General features: G+C 44.5%; 2 protein-coding genes across 2 annotated transcripts in view; one reads left to right on the top strand and one right to left on the bottom strand.

Moving 5' to 3' along the window:
- The window catches only part of T265_06338 (hypothetical protein), a gene marked incomplete at both ends in the record, with an annotated part of 40,295 nt that extends 25,768 nt beyond the window's left edge, over nt 1-14,527 (bottom strand). Inside the window, one exon of the mRNA XM_009171571.1 lies at nt 14,455-14,527. Coding sequence (XP_009169835.1) covers nt 14,455-14,527 — 73 coding nt within the window. The remainder of the gene's footprint in view (nt 1-14,454) is intronic.
- T265_06339 (hypothetical protein) overlaps nt 1-20,319 on the top strand; it is a gene marked incomplete at both ends in the record, with an annotated part of 60,350 nt that extends 40,031 nt beyond the window's left edge. Inside the window, one exon of the mRNA XM_009171572.1 lies at nt 19,100-20,319. Within this exon, the coding sequence (XP_009169836.1) occupies nt 19,100-20,319 (1,220 nt within the window). The remainder of the gene's footprint in view (nt 1-19,099) is intronic.
- Nucleotides 20,320-21,649: the final 1,330 nt, after the last annotated feature.

Below are 21,649 nucleotides of genomic sequence, written 5' to 3'. Positions count from 1 at the left end.
GGGGAGGGGGGGGGGGGGGGGATCAAGAATGTCGGGCCGCGTATGCGCACCAAATATGAGGTGGGGGTGGAGAGCAAACAGTTTTGGTCAGTTATAGATGTGGTCTAAGATAGGGAGAGGTGCTCTGTTGTACTTGTGGCTGCCCATATCATCCCCATCATGGTGAGATGGTGTTCGAACGCTGTGGAGGAAATAGCAACAGCGGAATCTTGATGACGGGGAAGAGAAACAACTACCACCAGAATATCATGGGTGATATTCTGGTGGCGCTGGGTCGTATGAAAGCGCACAGTTCCGTGTGGCTGTGCGCACCCGACAGTCCTGATGGGATGGTAACCAATTGGCCACGTGCCGGATGACAGGCTACACACAGATTGAGAGTGGCCGCATGAGGACTCTATAGACAAGACGTGAAAAGTCTTGTAAAACGATCAGCGCCAGCTGGCCGGCGTAAATGAGAGTGAGGGTAGTTAGCAGCTGACGACCCTGGCGGACCAAACCCCCAGAGACCGTCGGCTGGGTGGTTGGGATGTAAATCAGAACAAATGTACAGGAAATCCCTCGTACAAAGTACGGTAGGAATGGCAATTTCCGTTGTCTATCCGTTAGGATGCATAGCTTATTGTCCACAAAAGTTTGTTACCTTTTTGTCCTGTTATTTTCATGCCAGTGGTTCCAACACCGGTTGAGATGTGCCGAGAACGATTATGGGCGCATACCTGATCTGTTATGTGAATGGTCGTCCGTGATTCCTTGCCGAATGCTATTCAGCGAGTTACGGCTTAGAAATGAGCGATGGGCTGTCAAGATGTTCTCATCGACTCTGACTGAGAAATAAAGCGGCCTGTGTGAATTAAACTCAGCTGAAGTGAGAGATTCTGGGGGATTTCACCCAGGCTTCTGAGCAGCAATAAAGTAACTCGTGAATGTAACGATAGCTGGATCAGAATTGATGTTCATTTGAGGTATCGCAGGGCGGTGAGACGTTTCAGTAAGATCGCATCCAAAGAATCTGAGGCCACTTCTTTGAATACATGACTTACAATTTCATCTGTCTTGATGAAAAGTGTTACATTCAGATGTAAAACATAGATAAGCGTTCGAGAAATATACTCACTGGCAAATCAATTTGATTTTCACGAGAGACCCAACTGAAGCTCTCGTTTATGATATTCTACAACTGACTGTGCTGTACACAGGCCGCCTCATGTTTCAGTTGGCACGATATTCAAGATAGCGCAGTATATTTTCATAAAGGAAACTACTCACAAGGTTGTTGAAAACTCTTCGAATATCATAAACGAGAGATCCAGCTGGGTCTCTCGTGAAAACCGAATTGATTTGCAAATAAGTGTATTTCTCGAAAACAGTACAATTTGGGTCCAAGTCGAACATAAGGTTGACGGAGACTCGGGCACTGCGCCTAACTGATGAGCCCGAACTGGAAGGGCGAAATTGGTCGTAGGCTTTCGAAGAGTTTTCAGCAACCTTGTGAGTAGCTGTTGAACTCCTTTCAACTGCTCACGGCTGGTTTCGCCCTTTTTGAAGCACATCAACCAGACACGGTCCCCGAGTTTCCACCGATTAAATTTTACGAAACTGGTGAATTACAGTCAGTTGCAAACTAAGTCGGTGTCAGCGGGATACTCAACTGAATTCCATCTGCATATCAGAGACAATAGATTCAACTGGGATTCAGTTGGATAATTGGTTGACACCAACATAATTTGCAAATGAGTGTATTCCGCTAGGACGTGTACCATGTTGTAACTAATCTACATGCCTAAATGCAAACCTTCTGGAGGTTTTTCCCGAGTTCGCAGACCTCCTTCCGTTACCATCCGATCCTGGCATGAATACCGTTGTGGAATGAACACTGCAAAGAATAAGAGGCCAAAATACGGTCTGGATAAAGGCCAGTGGATGCGAATCATGCATCTGCACAAAGAGTAGACCTGCAGGAAAAGATCCTCATTCCCTCAAGCGCCGCTAAACCGTAGTGCCCAAGACAAAAGTATTCAATTCTCGGACGCGCCTTCAAAACTTCCGGATGAAGAGCTCAAGTTTGGCGAGTGGAGTACTCGTCTCGACAGTTACATAAACCGTACATACGATGCGACCTACGAAGTCATCAAAGCAGAGGAGCGGTGAATAGAGGTAGACAAGGCATCAGACGATAGTTGACGGCTTCAAAGTATGTGAACTCCTTCCCGAAGCTTAAAATGTTACAGTGAAACGTGTTTCTCGCCTGACCTTCGACAAAACTAGCCCTCACAAAGCCCTCAAAGCCTTTTGATCACTAAAAACGGGGTTTATGATGGTTTATTTTCAGAGCAGTTTATTTGGTTCGGAAACGTGAGTGGTTGAATGAATGAGAGAAATATCGCCAGATTTGTCTTCATTCCCAATAGATCGTAACAAAAATTCACTACGGAATCAGTTACCATACTAAATATAATTTTTTATCCAACAGCATGATTTATCATTATCACCGCTTACCTCTCCTCATAAAAACGGACAAACCTTCTCGCCTCTCCGATGGTTTCCGTTTTGTGTGAACTTCGTTTCCAAAAGCACGTAGAATGGAGTCAAAACCAAGTTGAAAACTCACTGTTTTACTAAAAGATGAACGTTTATCTATTTCCATAGATGAAACTACTCACAAGGTTGCTGAAAACTCTTCGAAACCCGACGACCAATTTCGCCCTTCCAGTTCGGGCTCATCAGTTAGGCGCAGTGCCCGAGTTTCCGTCAACCTTATGTTCGACTTGGACCCGAATTGTACTGTTTTCGAGAAATACACTTATTTGCAAATCAATTCGGTTTTCACGAGAGACCCAGCTGGATCTCTCGTTTATGATATTCGAAGAGTTTTCAACAACCTTGTGAGTAGTTTCCTTTATGAAAATATACTGCGCTATCTTGAATATCGTGCCAACTGAAACATGAGGCGGCCTGTGTACAGCACAGTCAGTTGTAGAATATCATAAACGAGAGCTTCAGTTGGGTCTCTCGTGAAAATCAAATTGATTTGCCAGTGAGTATATTTCTCGAACGCTTATCTATGTTTTACATCTGAATGTAACACTTTTCATCAAGACAGATGAAATTGTAAGTCATGTATTCAAAGAAGTGGCCTCAGATTCTTTGGATGCGATCTTACTGAAACGTTTCACCGCCCTGCGATACCTCAAATGAACATCAATTCTGATCCAGCTATCGTTACATTCACGAGTTACTTTATTGCTGCTCAGAAGCCTGGGTGAAATCCCCCAGAATCTCTCACTTCAGCTGAGTTTAATTCACACAGGCCGCTTTATTTCTCAGTCAGAGTCGATGAGAACATCTTGACAGCCCATCGCTCATTTCTAAGCCGTAACTCGCTGAATAGCATTCGGCAAGGAATCACGGACGACCATTCACATAACAGATCAGGTATGCGCCCATAATCGTTCTCGGCACATCTCAACCGGTGTTGGAACCACTGGCATGAAAATAACAGGACAAAAAGGTTGTGCTGAAAAGAATCCAAGTTCCAAAAAACTTCATCAGGCTTCAACTTGCCGTACGTGAAACGCACTAATGAATGTACGCCATCAAGTATGAAAGTTTCTTTGATCAGAACGGTTAAAAACACTCGTAATGCACCACTCATAAGGTTGCTGAAAATTCTTCGACAGCCCGCGACCGATTTCGTCCTTTTTGGCGTAGCCCCCGGGTTTCCGTCAACCTTATTTTCTACTTGAACCCAAATTATTATTTCACCATATTATTATTATATTACATTTACTTCAATTTTTTCTAAAACTGAAAAATGGGGCAACCTGGTGCAGCACATTCAGCTGCCTGGAAACATCACAAACAAGAGATTCAGCTGGGCTCCAAGTGAGTCTCTCGGAAAACCAAATTAGTTTGCAAATGAGTGTATTTAGCTAAAAACACTTGTTCACTCTGTCGAGTGATATAGTGCAGTTGTTCAGTCTCCTTTATTGTACATCCTGAAATATCGGTGTCCTCGGAAGTGGTACCTGAATGAACAGTGACTCGAACTATGTCTCATTTCAATTCGCCGTACATAGAAAAATCGATCCAATCAAATGAGGACGTAGGATGCCAGCAAGTTAACCTATCCCTTTTTCCATAAAAACTTGATTGATTTTCAGTTTTTGCTTGATAAAGATCCAAAACAAAGCATTTTGACATCACAAGTATCTATTTTTATATAAAAAACTTCCAACACCCTGGTTACTACTGGAACTTCCCCAAAATGGTGATGACAGAGGTCACTGTTTTATTGTCACGTTTCTCTTCCATCCTCTACTGGATTGTCTCAACTAGGGTTGAAGTCACTCCCGGTTCGAGCAACATCGAATACCCGTCCGTTTGTCTCGCCCTTAATTATGGATTCAACAATCTGGGGACGGTCATCGTGTATAGTACACACGGACAACTCGACGTGATTGCCGCTCGTAAGCGGATGCAGATGATCGTACGCACGCACGCGCGCGCGCTCGCACGCACTCATCAAACATGGGAATTGAGAAGGACGAGCTGTTGATGGGATAAAGACACCGGGTTACCGACTTGGCGCCGAAAGGTCTAGCGTGTTGCGTACGCACAACCACAGCAGGCAATTCGTTGCTTGATTGCTTTCGCTCGTCCTCCCAGTGCTCATAATTATACAAAATCTTGAACGGTGCTCGAGCGTCGATGGTGTCATTCACTTGTTTCCGGACGCAGACAGCTGCGAATTAAGGGGCAGGAGCGAATTTACGTCTTGCTTGTTAAATTCTCCTGTTCCCATTTACGTAAGCAATAGAAATTCGCTCCGGTTAGACTATTGATTTTGGCTTTCAGTTCGTGACCAGCTTCGCTAGTGACGCGTTGACAACAACCAGGGGATGTGACTAGTCGACCAAGTATGCAAGCAGCCTGTCCTTGTTTTGAACTGTGATGGCCAAGAGCAAGCTGAGCTGTGGTGTACCAGGCTAGTGTCCAGTGACACTTTATCTACACACGGGAATGCTTTGTGTTAAAGCTTTCGAACTCGACGACATTGAGTTTATTCTACAGTTATATATTATAAGCGCAACAGCTGACCGGTGACCCTAGTCTGTTACTAGGTGCCCCAAAGGTCGACATTATCTAAACGCAACTGAAACGGGAAGATTCTTGCTTCCCTGTTCACCAACTGTTCTGATGAGCCGTTTTTGCTGAGTGTATAGACATTTCGTTCCTTCAGCAGTCCATTCGACTCAATACATTCTTCCATCCCACACTGTTTGCACCTTAGTTATAGTACAGTCTGAGTGGAAATGAAAATCGGGCTTTCAATACAAAACACCCTGTTATGAAGACATGTGCGTGGCACACCGCGATCAATTTCATTTGGGTAGATCAATCTCTAGGAAGATAGGGGGCAGGAAATGGGGCTTCTTAATCAATCCCGGCTGGTAGCGTCGCCTAGGGAGAGGAAGTTCACTCTGGCACCTGAATAAGATGGGGTTTGGAGAGGGGAGACAAGTTTGGCACTGGAATTCCAATCACAAGTGAGCAGATGGTTGCGTAATGAAGTAAACAAAGACCGTCTAAGGCTTCGACTAACGCATCATTCTAGACGTTGCATTTCTCAGTGGAACATACTACTCATAAGGTTGCTGAAAATTCCCTGATAGCCCACTCTAGATGCCACGTTTCGTAGGGCTGATCAACTAGGCCTAGTTAACTTTGTCTTTCTTGAACATCACTTGTTAATTTCGTCTACTGGAGACTTAAGTGAATTCTAGCTAATTCCTTGACTTCTGTTATTCTTCGACTAAAATGACCACACCAAAGCCGCCTCACTTTTCATTTTGTACCATATGCGAGATATTGAAGTGCATTTTCTCGACATAGCACAACAAGAAAGCGAGAAGGGCAGTGGACTGTCGAATAATTTCGATGTGGTAAAAAACTCCTTTGAAGGTCGAAGCACACAGAATTTCGGGACAAGGAAAACACTTGGGATTGAATGAAGTTGACAAAATGCTTTGCTTTTCAAGTTGCGGAACTTTACGCAAAATATTGTCTATAGAATATCATAAGATACGACTGAGACCTGGTTATGTCATCGTCATCATCATCATCATCATCATCATCAGTGACGACAGCACCAGATGAGAACCCCGGTGTTTCATGGCTCCACACATGTCAGTTTATTTCAATGAAGCCTTACAATAGAAAGAGGAAGGAAGTGAGAGAGAAATGGGGGCAAGCTTGAAAATGCCAACTATAGCAATTAGCGGCTATATCGCTCAGTGGTTTCAGCGGAACACAAAAGAGGCCACGTGGACCCCATTCGGGAAGATTAATAGCATTCAAAAGTTTCGTACCATCCTTTATTCGTTTGCGGCATATCATTTTCTAGCGAGCTCCAGGCTTGGAATTCGGCGCGCGAAAGACTACGCCAATCTCGGCAGACGGTAACTCAGCATATGCAATACACGGCCCAGCCACTTTTTGTAGCCTAACGGGGGATCATCGACGGCGACTATTCAAAACCGAGATTCGATTTGTGTAAAACCCAATATATAGCCGAGTTGATGACAAAAAGTTACCACTTCGATTGGGTGTTTTGAACAGACGTGGACTCATCGAAACCGCGAGCGGTTTCCGTTTACCGTCCAACACAGGATCTTACCAACCGGCGACGGTCTAGGCGGTTGTTTTCTAGGCAGAAAACAACAACAACAACAGAAGTCCGCCTCATTAAGACTTCATTCAAAACAGTTGCCAGTCCTCTTTCAACTCTTTAACTTAGCGGGGAATCCGAGTCAGTCGGGAAAGATTTGTATTGTTCAAAACCGCCACACACACATGTTTATATAGCGGTACTTATGCATGTAAATGACCTGCATTTTTCTAGCTTCACTCTTGTAGTTCGGCGGATAAATACGGTCCTGATCTGTTTGACATGAATGGATGGATTTGAGGGCAATGCGGTTGAGACGTTTGACATTGTAACCGACCGTGACAAGAGCCACCTAGGTGCCTAATTGTTCCGTAGTAATTAGCTGTCTGAGCGGAGAACGAAACACACCGATCTGAGAACATAAATCATTTACACCTGGTTCTATCGCCTTAGTGACTTATTTTCAGGGCACTTGACAAGATTTTAGTGCGCGCGCGCTCTCCCATCCGTGGAGGGGGGGGGGTCGCAGACCGGTAATTATTCCCCTGGTTGGTGGTGGTGGGGAACAAAGTGGTGTCACCCTCTGCGTTGTGGATCGGTTTTGCGGTCAGCAGATGAACAGATTTTTATTCGTTTGTTTGTTTGCTGGGTGCGGCGGAGCCTGACCGCGTGAAAAACCATCCAAGTCAGTCCCATTGAATACAGTTTAACCAGAGGCCAACATCATACCAGAAATAAACAACATATCTGAGTTTGATAAATACACTCATTTGCAAATCAATTTGGTTTTAAAGGGAGGCTCATAAACGAGAGATTCAGTTGAGTCTCTAGTGAAAACCAAATCGATTTGCAAATGAGTGTACTTCTCGAAGACAGTCCAGTTTGGTTTCAAGTAGAACATGAGGTTGACGGAAACTCGGGGACTGTGCTCACCTGATGTGCCCCAAGAAGAACGAAACCGGTCGCGGGCTGTCGAAGAGTTTTTAGTAACCTTGTGAGTAGTTTCCTCTACGAAAATATACTGCGATGTTCCAAATAGCGTGCCAACTGAAACATGAGGCGGCCTGTGTACAGCACAGTCAGTTGTAGAATATCATAAACGAGAGATTCAGTTGAGTCCCTCGTGAAAACCTAATTGATTTGCAAATGAGTGTACTTCTCGAAAGCAGTCCAATTTGGGTTCAAGTAGAGCATGAGGTTAACGGAAGCTCGGGGACTGAGCCCGAGCGATGAGCCCCAAGAAGGGCGAAACCGGTCGTGGGCTGTCGAAGCAACCCTGTGCGTAGTTTCCTTTATGAAGATATGTCTGAGTGTTCTAGAGAGTGAATTTCGAATTTCCAAGCGGATGGGTGACAGGGAGCTCCAGGCGGGAACAAAAATCCCAAAGACAAGCATTGTTTTTGTGAGGACGTAAATCACTACTCATAAAGTTGCTGAAATTTCTTCAACAGCCCACAACCAGTTTTGCCCTTTCTGGGTCTCATCAAGTAGGCACAGTCCCCGAGTTCCCCCATTCCCGTATGTTCTGTTTGAACCTAGATTGCACGAAATTTGACCTATACACTTACCTGCATACCATTTTGCTTTTGACGCGAGAGTCACCTGGACTCCAGGTAAATCTCTCGCTTTTTATTATGTTCTCAATCACTGATTTCTATCACCAGAATTACGAAGTGAACGACGAGGATCGTTAAATGAGTAAAACAACTGCCGACCGTGAAGTTCACCTGACTCTCTCGGTTTCAGGGTTGACAATATTAGTATGATTCCGGTCGGTGCTGCCTGATAAACACCGATATCCTTGTTTTCTGGGTTTCATGAGGTGACGACTATTCACAAAACTAATGGAAAACATGGCCAGATTCAGCTGACGTAAATAGGTCTGATATAAGCCTTAGGTTTGCAGCTAGATAGAATAGACCAGGGGTAGATGCCAGTGCTTAACTGCCATAAACAAAGATTAGTTCAGTGGAAAAATAATTAAGGGTAAGAAATCGGTGCGAAAGATCCTGAAGGAAGGCGATCAAAGACGGATTGTCTACACCTTCAATCATCAGTGGAATAAAATCTGAACGCCGTTTAGAACGACCCCGACAGGCTCGACAGGGCACGGCTTGCGGACCCCACCCAGCACAGGCCGAGGATGTAGCTACTCAAAGACAACAGTTACCCAGTCTGAATAGAAACTGATATAGCGTTTGCCAGTGAGATCATTTGTGTGCTGTGTCCAGTGTGCCTCTTGACCACGTGCAACGACAGCCACATGAACCCCACCAGGAAAGCTTAAAGATCTCACAGGATCCAGTCCTCATCGTCGCGTCGCGTCGCGTAAACTGTTGTTCACACGCTTCCCGTCAGGATACCAAATGAAATGTGGGCAGTGGTTACGTAGGAATGATGTGAGCACCCAAGAACCTCCACTTGATCTTCGAGAAATACACTCACTTGTAAATCAATTTGATCCTCACGAGAGACTCAACTGAATCTCTTGTTTATGATATTTTACAACTGCATATACTGCACACAGGCCGCCTCATGATTCATTTGGTACGATATTCGAGATATCGCAGTATATTTTCACGTAAGAAACTACTCATAAGGTTGGTGAAAATTCTTCGACATTGGTTTTCACGACAGACTCAACTGAATCTCTCGTTTATGATGTTCTACAACTGAGTAGTTTCCTCTACGAAAATATACTGCGATGTCCCAAATAGCGTGCCAACTGAAACATGAGGCGGCCTGTGTACAGCACAGTCAGTTGTAGAATATCATAAACGAGAGATTCAGTTGAGTCCCTCGTGAAAACCTAATTGATTTGCAAATGAGTGTACTTCTCGAAAGCAGTCCAATTTGGGTTCAAGTAGAGCATGAGGTTAACGGAAGCTCGGGGACTGAGCCCGAGCGATGAGCCCCAAGAAGGGCGAAACCGGTCGTGGGCTGTCGAAGCAACCCTGTGCGTAGTTTCCTTTATGAAGATATGTCTGAGTGTTCTAGAGAGTGAATTTCGAATTTCCAAGCGGATGGGTGACAGGGAGCTCCAGGCGGGAACAAAAATCCCAAAGACAAGCATTGTTTTTGTGAGGACGTAAATCACTACTCATAAAGTTGCTGAAATTTCTTAGCCAGCCCACAACCAGTTTTGCCCTTTCTGGGTCTCATCAAGTAGGCACAGTCCCCGAGTTCCCCCATTCCCGTATGTTCTGTACCTAGATTGCTCATCAAGTAGGCACAGTCCCCGAGTTCCCCCATTCCCGTATGTTCTGTTTGAACCTAGATTGCACGAAATTTGACCTATACACTTACCTGCATACCATTTTGCTTTTGACGCGAGAGTCACCTGGACTCCAGGTAAATCTCTCGCTTTTTATTATGTTCTCAATCACTGATTTTTATCACCAGAATTACGAAGTGAACGACGAGGATCGTTAAATGAGTAAAACAACTGCCGACCGTGAAGTTCACCTGACTCTCTCGGTTTCAGGGTTGACAATATTAGTATGATTCCGGTCGGTGCTGCCTGATAAACACCGATATCCTTGTTTTCTGGGTTTCATGAGGTGACGACTATTCACAAAACTAATGGAAAACATGGCCAGATTCAGCTGACGTAAATATGTCTGATATAAGCCTTAGGTTTGCAGCTAGATAGAATAGACCAGGGGTAGATGCCAGTGCTTAACTGCCATAAACAAAGATTAGTTCAGTGGAAAAATAATTAAGGGTAAGAAATCGGTGCGAAAGATCCTGAAGGAAGGCGATCAAAGACGGATTGTCTACACCTTCAATCATCAGTGGAATAAAATCTGAACGCCGTTTAGAACGACCCCGACAGGCTCGACAGGGCACGGCTTGCGGACCCCACCCAGCACAGGCCGAGGATGTAGCTACTCAAAGACAACAGTTACCCAGTCTGAATAGAAACTGATATAGCGTTTGCCAGTGAGATCATTTGTGTGCTGTGTCCAGTGTGCCTCTTGACCACGTGCAACGACAGCCACATGAACCCCACCAGGAAAGCTTAAAGATCTCACAGGATCCAGTCCTCATCGTCGCGTCGCGTCGCGTAAACTGTTGTTCACACGCTTCCCGTCAGGATACCAAATGAAATGTGGGCAGTGGTTACGTAGGAATGATGTGAGCACCCAAGAACCTCCACTTGATCTTCGAGAAATACACTCACTTGTAAATCAATTTGATCCTCACGAGAGACTCAACTGAATCTCTTGTTTATGATATTTTACAACTGCATATACTGCACACAGGCCGCCTCATGATTCATTTGGTACGATATTCGAGATATCGCAGTATATTTTCACGTAAGAAACTACTCATAAGGTTGGTGAAAATTCTTCGACAGACCACGACCGGTTTCACCCTTCTTGAGGCTCATCAGGTAGGCGCAGTTCCCGAGTTCCCATCAACCTAATGATCTACTTGAACCCAAACTGGACTGTTTTCGAGAAATACACTCTTTTGGGTTCAAGTAGACCATAAGGTTGACACGCCAATCTCCGCTTGATGTTTTTCATAGGTGTAGTAGAGCCTTAGAAAGTCGGCTGCTGTTTTCAAAAACTTGCAGGCGTTCCTCTTCGTCCTAGAAATTCAATAAAGCTTTGTACTCTCTCTCTCCCTACAAAGCCAAAGGCCCTTTAGAGCTCGAGGAAAATGGTGTGCGGTGCTGCTCAATCATTTGACCGACTAATACACTTGCTAGTTGATCGTAATCATTCTTTCATTCCCAAACTGGCGTCCACATACCGCACACTTGTGCGTCGGAACTTCGGAGAAGCTACAGCGGTGTAAGGCCTATAATTCCGTAGCCGCATTTCAAGGCCATTTCTGGATAGTTAAGATGACTGATTCGCCCAAGTTCGTTGGACTACATTTTCGATCCTAGGTAGGATAAATGAACTTAGTCAGACAGGACCGTAGAGGCAAACTCCTGTAATTCATTAATGCTAGCCGCCCTCCAGTTCGGCAAAGTTTGGGCGGAAAGCGTATACTCGAGTGCATCGTAAAGTGACAGTCCGTTGTTCTATTAGAGTGGGTTGAATGACACATACGCATAAGGACAAGGGAAGTGTCGAGTCTGAAGCCTCCCACCATGCGGTGTGAACATTTGCCCCTTTCAGATATTACATCTTCCGTCTCATAGTTGGTTAAATTTCATGCACATTTATCGATTTCTTTTGTTCTCTGTATATATCGAATGAAGCGACAACAAAAGGATACTTTCTTCCAGATAATTATCCATAGCTACGAAGATGCCTAAAGTTAGCCGTTGATAATATCTGGACAGCGAGAATTCTGTAAACTCACCTACTACGCGTAGATCTTGGGCGCGAGTTTCGGTCGATATGAACAGATAATCTGCCTAGATCGTGCACAATGGCAGATTGCCGACCTGTTTCGTCAAGTGACCGCAAGTTAAGGGCCTTGGTGAGAATTGGAGGACTGACGTCTGGATAACCTCTCTCTCCCTCTCTCTCTCTCTCTCTCAAGATATACGACTATGTAGTAAATTATGTTTAGTCCATGCCTCTACCCATTTCGTGCATCCAAATGTGTTTCGAATTTTCTTTGCAACAAATCTGTGGTTATTTTGTAAACCATGACCGTGATCAAAGTCAGTAATTTTCAGATGGCGAGAATCACGGCAACAAGAGTTTTGGGTTCTCTGCTGGAAGTGAGCTCTTTCAAGAAGACGTTTCGTCCTTGTAGACTATTGGGCATAGGCTTGGTAGATTTGAGTGTCGGAATGAATGAAAAGCCTACGGGTGTACTGTTTTCCGTGAACTGATAATCGTGAAAGATATGTGGGAGCTGAATACCTAGAGAAGGTAAACTTGGAGACGACACCAACAGCAAAGAGGAGGTGACCAGTGATGTTGGTCAGGACCACATGTTCTTACACGCAGCGTCTAGAGGATAGCTAATAAATGGAGAAGTTAATGAGCTAAACGAAAACAGACAGCTAAGATAGGAAGCATCAGTGGTCTTTGAGTGTTTGCCTTGTATTAGGCAATGATTACGGCATCCCAGCTAACTTCGATGGTCAATGTGAGATGGGAATGATTTCCTCTGATTGAAGTACTGTCAGAATACTCAAACAAAAACACAAATCTGGATTTTGGCTCCGAGTCACGATACACCGTCACCGACCACTAGTGTAAGACCATCATACTCTTGAGAACCAGACTGCCAATATGTTCCAGCTCCTAGTTTGGAGGGTCTGATTTGTGTTCATCAACCAAACTGTCTGAAGAAACTCTGTGGATGTTGCGTGGGCCTTCTACACTATAGATCAGCAAATCGTCGTACCAGGTTGGCGGCCAGTTTCTTCATTAACATAGACAGAACAGCTAGGGAGTTAGGAATTGGATCTTTGTTATTCCCTATCCCTTTTTTAACAGAATGTGTTAATCTGCGGAAAAAACGTTGACTGACAACCTACCACGATAGAATTAAAAAAATCAGGGTGGTCACGTGACGTTTTCAGCGTAATTCTAGGGTTTGGCTTCAGGCAATTTTGCAGGCTAAAATTACGTATTTCACAAAATTTTAAACCTCTCAAGGTTTTTCTAGACAAATATTGTTTCTTATCGTAAATTATTGACGCAAGGAAGTGAAATTTGGCTCCTGTGTGCATAAAGCACAATTTTATATTCATATGGCATGACACACTACTGAATAGGTTGCTGAAAAAGGGCAACCCAGCTGAATTCCCAGCTGGATCTCCCGTTTGTGCTACTCTTTCACCGAATGTGCGGCAAAAAGCCGCTTTTGGCTTTGATTGGTATTCGGCTAGGATTCATTCGAGCCTCCTGTTTAGGACAAATTATTCTCGAATGGGCATAATTCATGATTTTATGTATTTATATATTACATATTATATCATATTTTATTATATTATTGTATCATATATGTTATACCGTATTTTGTATACTTTAATTAATGGAAACGGTGGAGGGAGGAAGTCTATAACAACAAAGAGAACAATACTGGCGAAGAGGAGTAGAAAAAGTAGATTGCACCTCTCGAACACAACGCTGCTTGTTGCATTGTTACGTAGTGTTTACGTTTTTCCGCAGTAAAGCAAGTTGGAATAGATACAGGAAGCCCGGAGGCCCATCTCGCGCCCTGGCGAGCCAAGAAAGCTATGCAAACTGACTAGTGGGATAAAATTTGGTGGTTAAGGCGCCATCTTACTGACCAGAAGGTCGGGATTCGAACCCAAACTAACATCCCACTTGCATCTGTCTAGGCTCGGGAACCCCGCTTGTATTCCGGCTCATGCCTCTTTCAGATGGCGCCGAAATGGTGTAAATCTGAACGGAATTCGTGTTTGAAACGATACTTTCTAGTTTGAAAATGCAAGATAATCGACCAAAGTAGTGTTTTCTCTACTCCAAATTGAAACTAGTTTCCTTGGAAGGGAGTTCATCACACAATCAAGCAAAGCCAACATTCTGGAACGTCACAATGGCTTACTTGATATCAACTGTGTATCGCCTTTCAGTGAATTTTTCACATCTACCGAGTAGTGTTTGTGTTTCCAAGATTCACAAATATCGATGATAAAGGGTTACAGTTTGTGCGGAGTGCAGCAGTCTGTGCAAAACAAAGTTTTTAATAGTCCACTGTAAAAACTGAGCTCTTGGCTTCGTTTGTTCTCACCTGTCAGAACGCGGCTTCGTGTGGTGAGGGGACATTCACTTTCCACATCCACTGATCATGCATTAGGCCATTCGGTAATTATCATGTGTGTATTACAAACACACCTGCAACATTTGGAGGCCGCCTCACAAATGCGTAATGTGGCGGTAGATAAAAGAGAATTTCACTTGTGTCCATGTTCCCTCATTGAAGACCTTTGAACCGAGTTGAGCTCTACTGTTCTCCCATCAGTTGCGGGAATCACCTGATTGTTCCGTACAAAAAAAATCAGATTGTCTAGCGCCTTATACGAACACAAATCACTCGTTCATTTGTTGGCGTCTGTCCATCGCAAACAATCAGAACCACGGTCCGTACACTATTGATCAGTGTAGACACACCATGGCAGCGGTACCCGTTGTTCGGTCCTGTCAAATTACCTATACAACCTTTGACTAAAGGCGGCGGTACGATGAAAACTTCGAAGCGTCCCGGAAACTAATCACCCATTCGGACTGACATACCCGAAAAAAAGGGAAATGGGAAAATTGGCTGGAATTGGACAGAATGAGGTACAGATTTCTCGGTTCTTCGTGTGTCAGTTTTTCTGTATGGGTGTACGTCCGCACGGCTCTGTTCATCACCGGGCATCAAAGTTCACCCGCTTAGTACCGCCACTATACAGCGAATGACGTGTTGGCGTCTTAGTGCATCTGTCCATTTCGGTCTACGGATACGTGTATATCGTCCCAAAACACACATGTGGGCATGCTTACATTGTTGTCCTGTCGTTCGAGTCAATTAGGAACCCAAGTTGAGCTTGGAACTTTGGGCAACAGGACTCGGCCTCTACGCCAGTAGTAGCAGTGCGAAGTGACGCAGATGAAGGATCACTAAGAGTTACGTCGATTTGGGTCGTAGGAATTTTTCTCCTTGTCAGGCGTAGTTGCTGTTGCGTGCGACATATCAACTGCCATGGCACGCCGCCGCGCTCTCCCGTTCACAGCCGACCTAACAACGGCGGCATTTTGACAGGGCATATAGCACCTAGACAACCGATCAATAGCACCGTCATTTGTTCAGTATGTATACAGCATGTTTGTGTTGTGTGTGTGTGTTGGTCGGCGACCGAAGGTGCGATTTGCTTACTTGTGTGCGAGTAGAACGGGGCCATGTAGGACAGTGGGTTGGTGACAACAGCGAATGGAAACGTGTAGCTCATTGAACTTCTCACTGTTGACCACAGGACAATGCATAGACAGAACCGCGGTGGTGGCAGCGACCAAAGGAAGCAAACGTCGCGTGTCCCCGATGCAGCCAGACTTTCCAGAAGCTCGGACAAAAACAGGTTTGGAAAAGTAATCTAGTCCCGAGCACACCAGCACGATTTTCTGGAAGAATGGGCAAATGCAGGCGGAGTGCAATATTGCCGGAGTGTTTCTAATGCGAACTGAGTGCAGGTAGCATAGATGGAAATAACAAGGGAATCCAGTGGCTGTCTATCAAACCATTTAAGATTAGGTGGTAAGACATTTTGTTGTGACAGTGAAGTCAATCTACGCTGAAGAGCCGAAAGGCACCCTGCAACTGTGTCATCTTTGTTGAAAATCACCGGCGTTGCGCATCTCAGAAAGTTTCGAGCCCGCGACCTTCCGGCCAGTTGTTCAACGCTTGACCGTTTGGCCAAGACGGTGCCTGATCAGCATTGTGATTAGCTCTCACGAAGACAGGGCACAGCGCCGGTCATCCTTCAATAACAGAGTACTCCACAGAACAGTGCAACGCACTGGTTACGTCATCTTGATTGGGAACAAAACTACCAACCTCAGTGAATAGCCGACACACTGCTTTCGTCAACCTTTTAAGCCTTTTCCATGCGGTAAAGTTGAAACATTCTGAATGATTCTGTGTTATAACCGAGTCTGTATTGCATAACAACCCAGTTGTCGCTGCTTTTAGGGATGTAATGCGTAGAAAACCACCGTAAGCTCAGGCACCCGACACCAGGACGCCGTCCAACTGGCTTGTTTCATTCTTTCTCTACTAACGCAGCCTTGATTTGACAACGATTTTACTAATTGGATTAGGACTTGTTTGTCTTTTTTTGGCTCATCAAACCTCAAACACGACGTAGGATAGTAATAAGATTAGGTTTCACTTGGTAGGTGTGAGTTTGCTTCGCTGGGCGGGGCTCGAATAGTTCGCACCTGGCACGGCAGTCGTAATGAAATTGCGCCAGCTATGGATGTCCTGAAATAATACACTCATCAAATTAAAGGAGTGATGGTTGGGATATGGCATGTGCCAACCAAATATGGACCATTTTCGACTAATGGAGTTGTTTTTATTGATCATGCAATGATCATTGACAAAGAAAGTTCTGACTTCACAGTTGGCAAAAAAACAGATGAGATATTTAGGTTTTGAGGCGAGGCCCAGGTACATCTAACATGAGCTAAAACGCACGCTTGCAGATGGACCCGAATTATCGACTTCCTACTTGCCAAGCGTTTTTCATAGCAAACAGAAATACGAGGAAGCTTGATTTCCTGAAAGGAAACGACTCACAAAGTTGCTGAAAGCTCTTCCACGGCAACGGTGTGAGTAGCTTCCTTTCATGAAAATATACTGCTTTGTCTTGAATATCGTGTCAACTGAAACATGAGGTAGCCTCTGTGTAGCACATTCAGTTGATGAACATCATAAACGAGTGATTCAGTTGGACCCCTCGCGAAAACCAAACTGATATGCAAACGGGTGCATTTATCCAAGCTTGCTTTCCACTTGTGGGGTCGTGCGTGATATTTGAGTGCCCGGTGCGAGGCAAGCATCCTTGGTAGAATTCAGTGGGACAATAATTCAGCCAGCGACGGCTCGACGTTTTGTGCTGTTTGACCAAATCATGTGTAGCCAAATAGCTCATTTCATTCTTGGAAGAGTTGTTTGCTTCCCGGAGACCCAGCCTTTGCCGATCCCCATTAGTTGAGTGTGATAAGTGGGACACTTTGTCGCCGTTAGTAACTCGGCTGAACATCAGTGTTGTCGCCTCGAGTAAGTGAAGTGGAACTGTACAAAGCTTACGTTTCTCAAGTGTTTAGTAAACAGAGGACTCAGCAGAATGTGTGATTGAATCGGCCTGAATTTCCGTGTAGCTTAACCTTGAACAGTAAATTGCTGTGCAACGAGATCCTTCGTTGATCGATTGGCTTATCCACTTAGACTTTGTGATATTGTCTTATTGTTGTGGCTAATGGGTCAGGTTAGATCCGTCGAGATGGTCCAACAGCAATCAGCTGATTCCAGGCCTCAACACTATGTGCAGACATGTCATTGGATCGCTAGGGACCAATCACGCTTTCTTTATGGGACTGAGTCACGTGGGCTCAGTCGTATGGATCAATCACGCTTTACATGGCGGTTTTAGGTTTTGTTCACAAACCGATCTGAATAACCCCACAGCCTAGGGAATATACACTCATTTGCAAACTAATTTTTTTTTCTCGAGAGAAACATCACAAACGAGAGATTCAGTTGGGTTCCAGGTGAGGCGTCTCTCGAAAAAAACAAATTAGTTTGCAAATGAGTGTATATTCGCTAATTTCGTGCAATTTGGTTTCAATTAGAACATGAGGTTGACGGAACCTCGGGGACTGTGTCTACCTGATGAGCCCCAAAAAGGGTGAAACCGGTCGTGGGTCGTCGATGGATTTTTATCAACCATACGAGTAGTACATTACAAACCCCACAGCCTGTTGAACCAAGACTTTCACCATGAGGTCAAACACGAGTGGTTCAAGGGCTTAACCGCTTCGAACAAAAACTAGGACAAGAGATGGGAAGTCCGGAACCCCCGATGACCGATTAAACATGGAATCATAGTGAAAACAGATGATTCGCAGTCTGAAAGCCCATTTAGCTTGTTCCCCAATCTTATCCAGTTGTTTCATGTTCCACCAATGAACCGAATTTTCAAGCACGCATCTGAAAGCTTTCTCTTATGCCAGTGAGCTTAAAAGTGAGTGGAAAACAAGACTGGTTATCATGGGAACCTCAGTATCCAAACAAGGGGAATGACTATGCTGATTATAGACTAGGTTAAAACAAAACTAGGAATGTCCTGATTGGTAAGCTGATAAACAGGTGTCTCAGCTTAAATCTAGTCCAGCTATACAATCCATCCTCTACTGTGATTCGGTTTGTTTTCGACAACTCAGTAGTATCTGTGTTAAGCCCTTCGAGTTTCTATGGAATGTTATGAAAACGTTTGGAAACTGGTATCTGAGTTAATCAAATACCTTCGATCATTTTCAAATGGACACTGAAACACAGATTTCAAAAGCTTAGAAAAGATCCATCAGGTTGAATTCGATTCTTACAATTACTTGAAAATTACTTTGATGTTGAAGGGAGACTCAACTCGCTCCCGGCTGAATCGTCTAAGATACTGCGCAGCTGAATATGTTGTAAGAAACAGTTTCACGTTCCATTGGGTACGATATTCGAGATATTGCAATGTACTTTGTTGACAAAAAACACTAATTATAGGTTTCCTGGAAACTCTCCCACAGCTTACTATCCGTTTTAACCTGGAGCTTCCCAGGTAGGCGTAGCCTCAGAGCTTGCCCGATTGGTACCTCGTAAAAAGCATGATGAATAACCGTAAGGAAGGGCCACTTTCTTCCAGAGTTTCATTAACTGATCGTTGTTTCATTTACTGAGGTTTGTCCCTAACCAAAGCTCTCTCTGTTTCCGATTTTCTGACCGTTGCAGCCTCCAAACAGTTTCTTCAAAAGAACTCCCGAAAATCTCAGTCGAAGCAATCAGCGAACAATCCTAACAAGGGTTCGGCCAGTGCGAAACCAAACACGACCGAGGAGGCGGTTCCAGATTCCAGTACTTTCGCGCGGGAAACGGCAACCGCCAAGTCCACTTCTGGAAAGTTTGACGTCAATGAATCTCCCACATGGACAGAAGATGAGACCGTCGGTGAACTTGGGGCAAACAACTCCAAAAAGTCCGACACGACGTTTGGAGATGAAAATGAATCGGACAGTGAGGAATTCGCTTATCTCAGTCAATCAACAGACACAAAACGAACAAGAACAGCCTACACTAGGCAACAGATTCTTGAGCTTGAAAAAGAATTTCATTATAATAAATATCTGACGCGCAAAAGACGCTTGGAAATCGCGCACACCCTGACCCTATCAGAAAGACAAATCAAGATTTGGTTCCAAAATCGACGAATGAAATGGAAGAAAGAACACCACTTACCTGGAATGAAACAGAGGCTAATCGAACCCAGGTCACCGGTAACTTCCAGAAATCACCATCTATGCCCCTCACTTGTTCAATCCAATGTATCTACCCTTCCGATGGGGACAATGAAACTTCCGCAAGATTATCGTGCTCTGATAGATCCAGGTATGTGTCGAGTACCCGCGGATTTCACCTACGCGCCGTTTCCAGCCATGTCAAACCCCATTCCACCTTCCGATCAATGGTCCAGCACCTTAGGCCATCCAATGTCTTTCAGTTCGAACGCCTCTTCTACCGACACCGGTCCAAATTCCGTAATACCTGGAACCAACTTTCCGTACAACAGCGATGCATACGGTTCCGTTGTGACCTCGATCGGGCCTGTGAGTGCCCAACAATACTCACGTAGTCCACACGATCAGACCGAACAATCCTCAAACAGTCAGCCTTCACACTCTGTTATTACTTCCGTATCATCCTCCGGCGGCTTGAGATACAATGTTTCCAAGACGAATTCTTCGAGAGAATTCACGCCTGACCTCGTGTCAGCACTGGCCACGAGCAAACTGAAATCAGTGCACAGCTATACGTGTGCACCCAAATCCAGTGGACTGATAAACATTTCCGGTCTTACAGGAGACAGGTCCTATCCACTATTCGGAGGTGGGAATAGCACCAGTAACAGCAGCGTTGCAAGTAGCGCTCAGAGTAGTCATGAAACAGTGGACTGAAGTGACACGGATCTCCACCCCCCCGCCGACGGCTCCGAATGAAATCTACTCAGCCATGCATTCCACGGTTTATCTTGGACAAAGATAGACGGTTTGTGCGCTTCACAGTCATCTGACAGGGAATCGAAAGGTGTGTTTTCGCAAACGCCTTGTGTGATTGTTTTACTACATTAACAAAACTAGACGCAATGATATATATACTATATATATAAATATATTGTGTACAGCCAACTAAGTTTCCGTATATTTACACGATGAAACAGTATGAATAAAGTTACCAGAATGAAAACGCTTCTTTTTCCCCATTGTAACTGTGTATTGTGATAAATTAGAACAAATATGGCTGTATTTAACAGGACATGAACGGAACTGATTACTCGAAAAATGCCTCTTAGGGTTAACAGCGGTGAAACTCTGTTGCGCAGGCCTTCTAGACGCATTTTCGGAAGCATTTTCCGGAGAGCCTACAGGCAAACTCATTCCTACGTATGGATTCAAAATCTTTCTAATTTTGCAGGTGTCATGGAAAATTGTGGCATCTTATGGTAGGTCGTCACAATAGGCATCCAGATCCCCCAAAAGGTTATTTAAAACTGATGGGAGATTAACCAACTAGATATATATATATACTATATATATAAATATATTGTGTACAGCCAACTAAGTTTCCGTATATTTACACGATGAAACAGTATGAATAAAGTTACCAGAATGAAAACGCTTCTTTTTCCCCATTGTAACTGTGTATTGTGATAAATTAGAACAAATATGGCTGTATTTAACAGGACATGAACGGAACTGATTACTCGAAAAATGCCTCTTAGGGTTAACAGCGGTGAAACTCTGTTGCGCAGGCCTTCTAGACGCATTTTCGGAAGCATTTTCCGGAGAGCCTACAGGCAAACTCATTCCTACGTATGGATTCAAAATCTTTCTAATTTTGCAGGTGTCATGGAAAATTGTGGCATCTTATGGTAGGTCGTCACAATAGGCATCCAGATCCCCCAAAAGGTTATTTAAAACTGATGGGAGATTAACCAACATTAGACGAACCAAAAAAAGAGATGGCAACCTCAGTTTGTCGTGAAACGACAGTAAGAGGACAAAATCACATGTAGAATCAAAAAACTGGTTCAGCCGGTTTGATCTTACAAGCTGCTCACCTGACCCGGAACGGGATGGCTGCAATGGTGGGTGGGTACAAAGGAAAGACGACAGTGGAGTTGGCCAGTGTAAATTTGTCAAACCGCATGGGACAACCCCCCCCCACCCCCCGCCATCAAAGCAGCGGATGGTTCTCGCGTTCCTGAATATCGATGAGAAGGAGATG

This window comes from Opisthorchis viverrini (genome assembly GCF_000715545.1).
Source record: "Opisthorchis viverrini unplaced genomic scaffold opera_v5_125, whole genome shotgun sequence".
Lineage (NCBI taxonomy): Eukaryota > Metazoa > Platyhelminthes > Trematoda > Opisthorchiida > Opisthorchiidae > Opisthorchis > Opisthorchis viverrini.
Note: the sequence above shows the minus strand (reverse complement) of the source record. Positions and strands in the feature narration are given on the sequence as shown.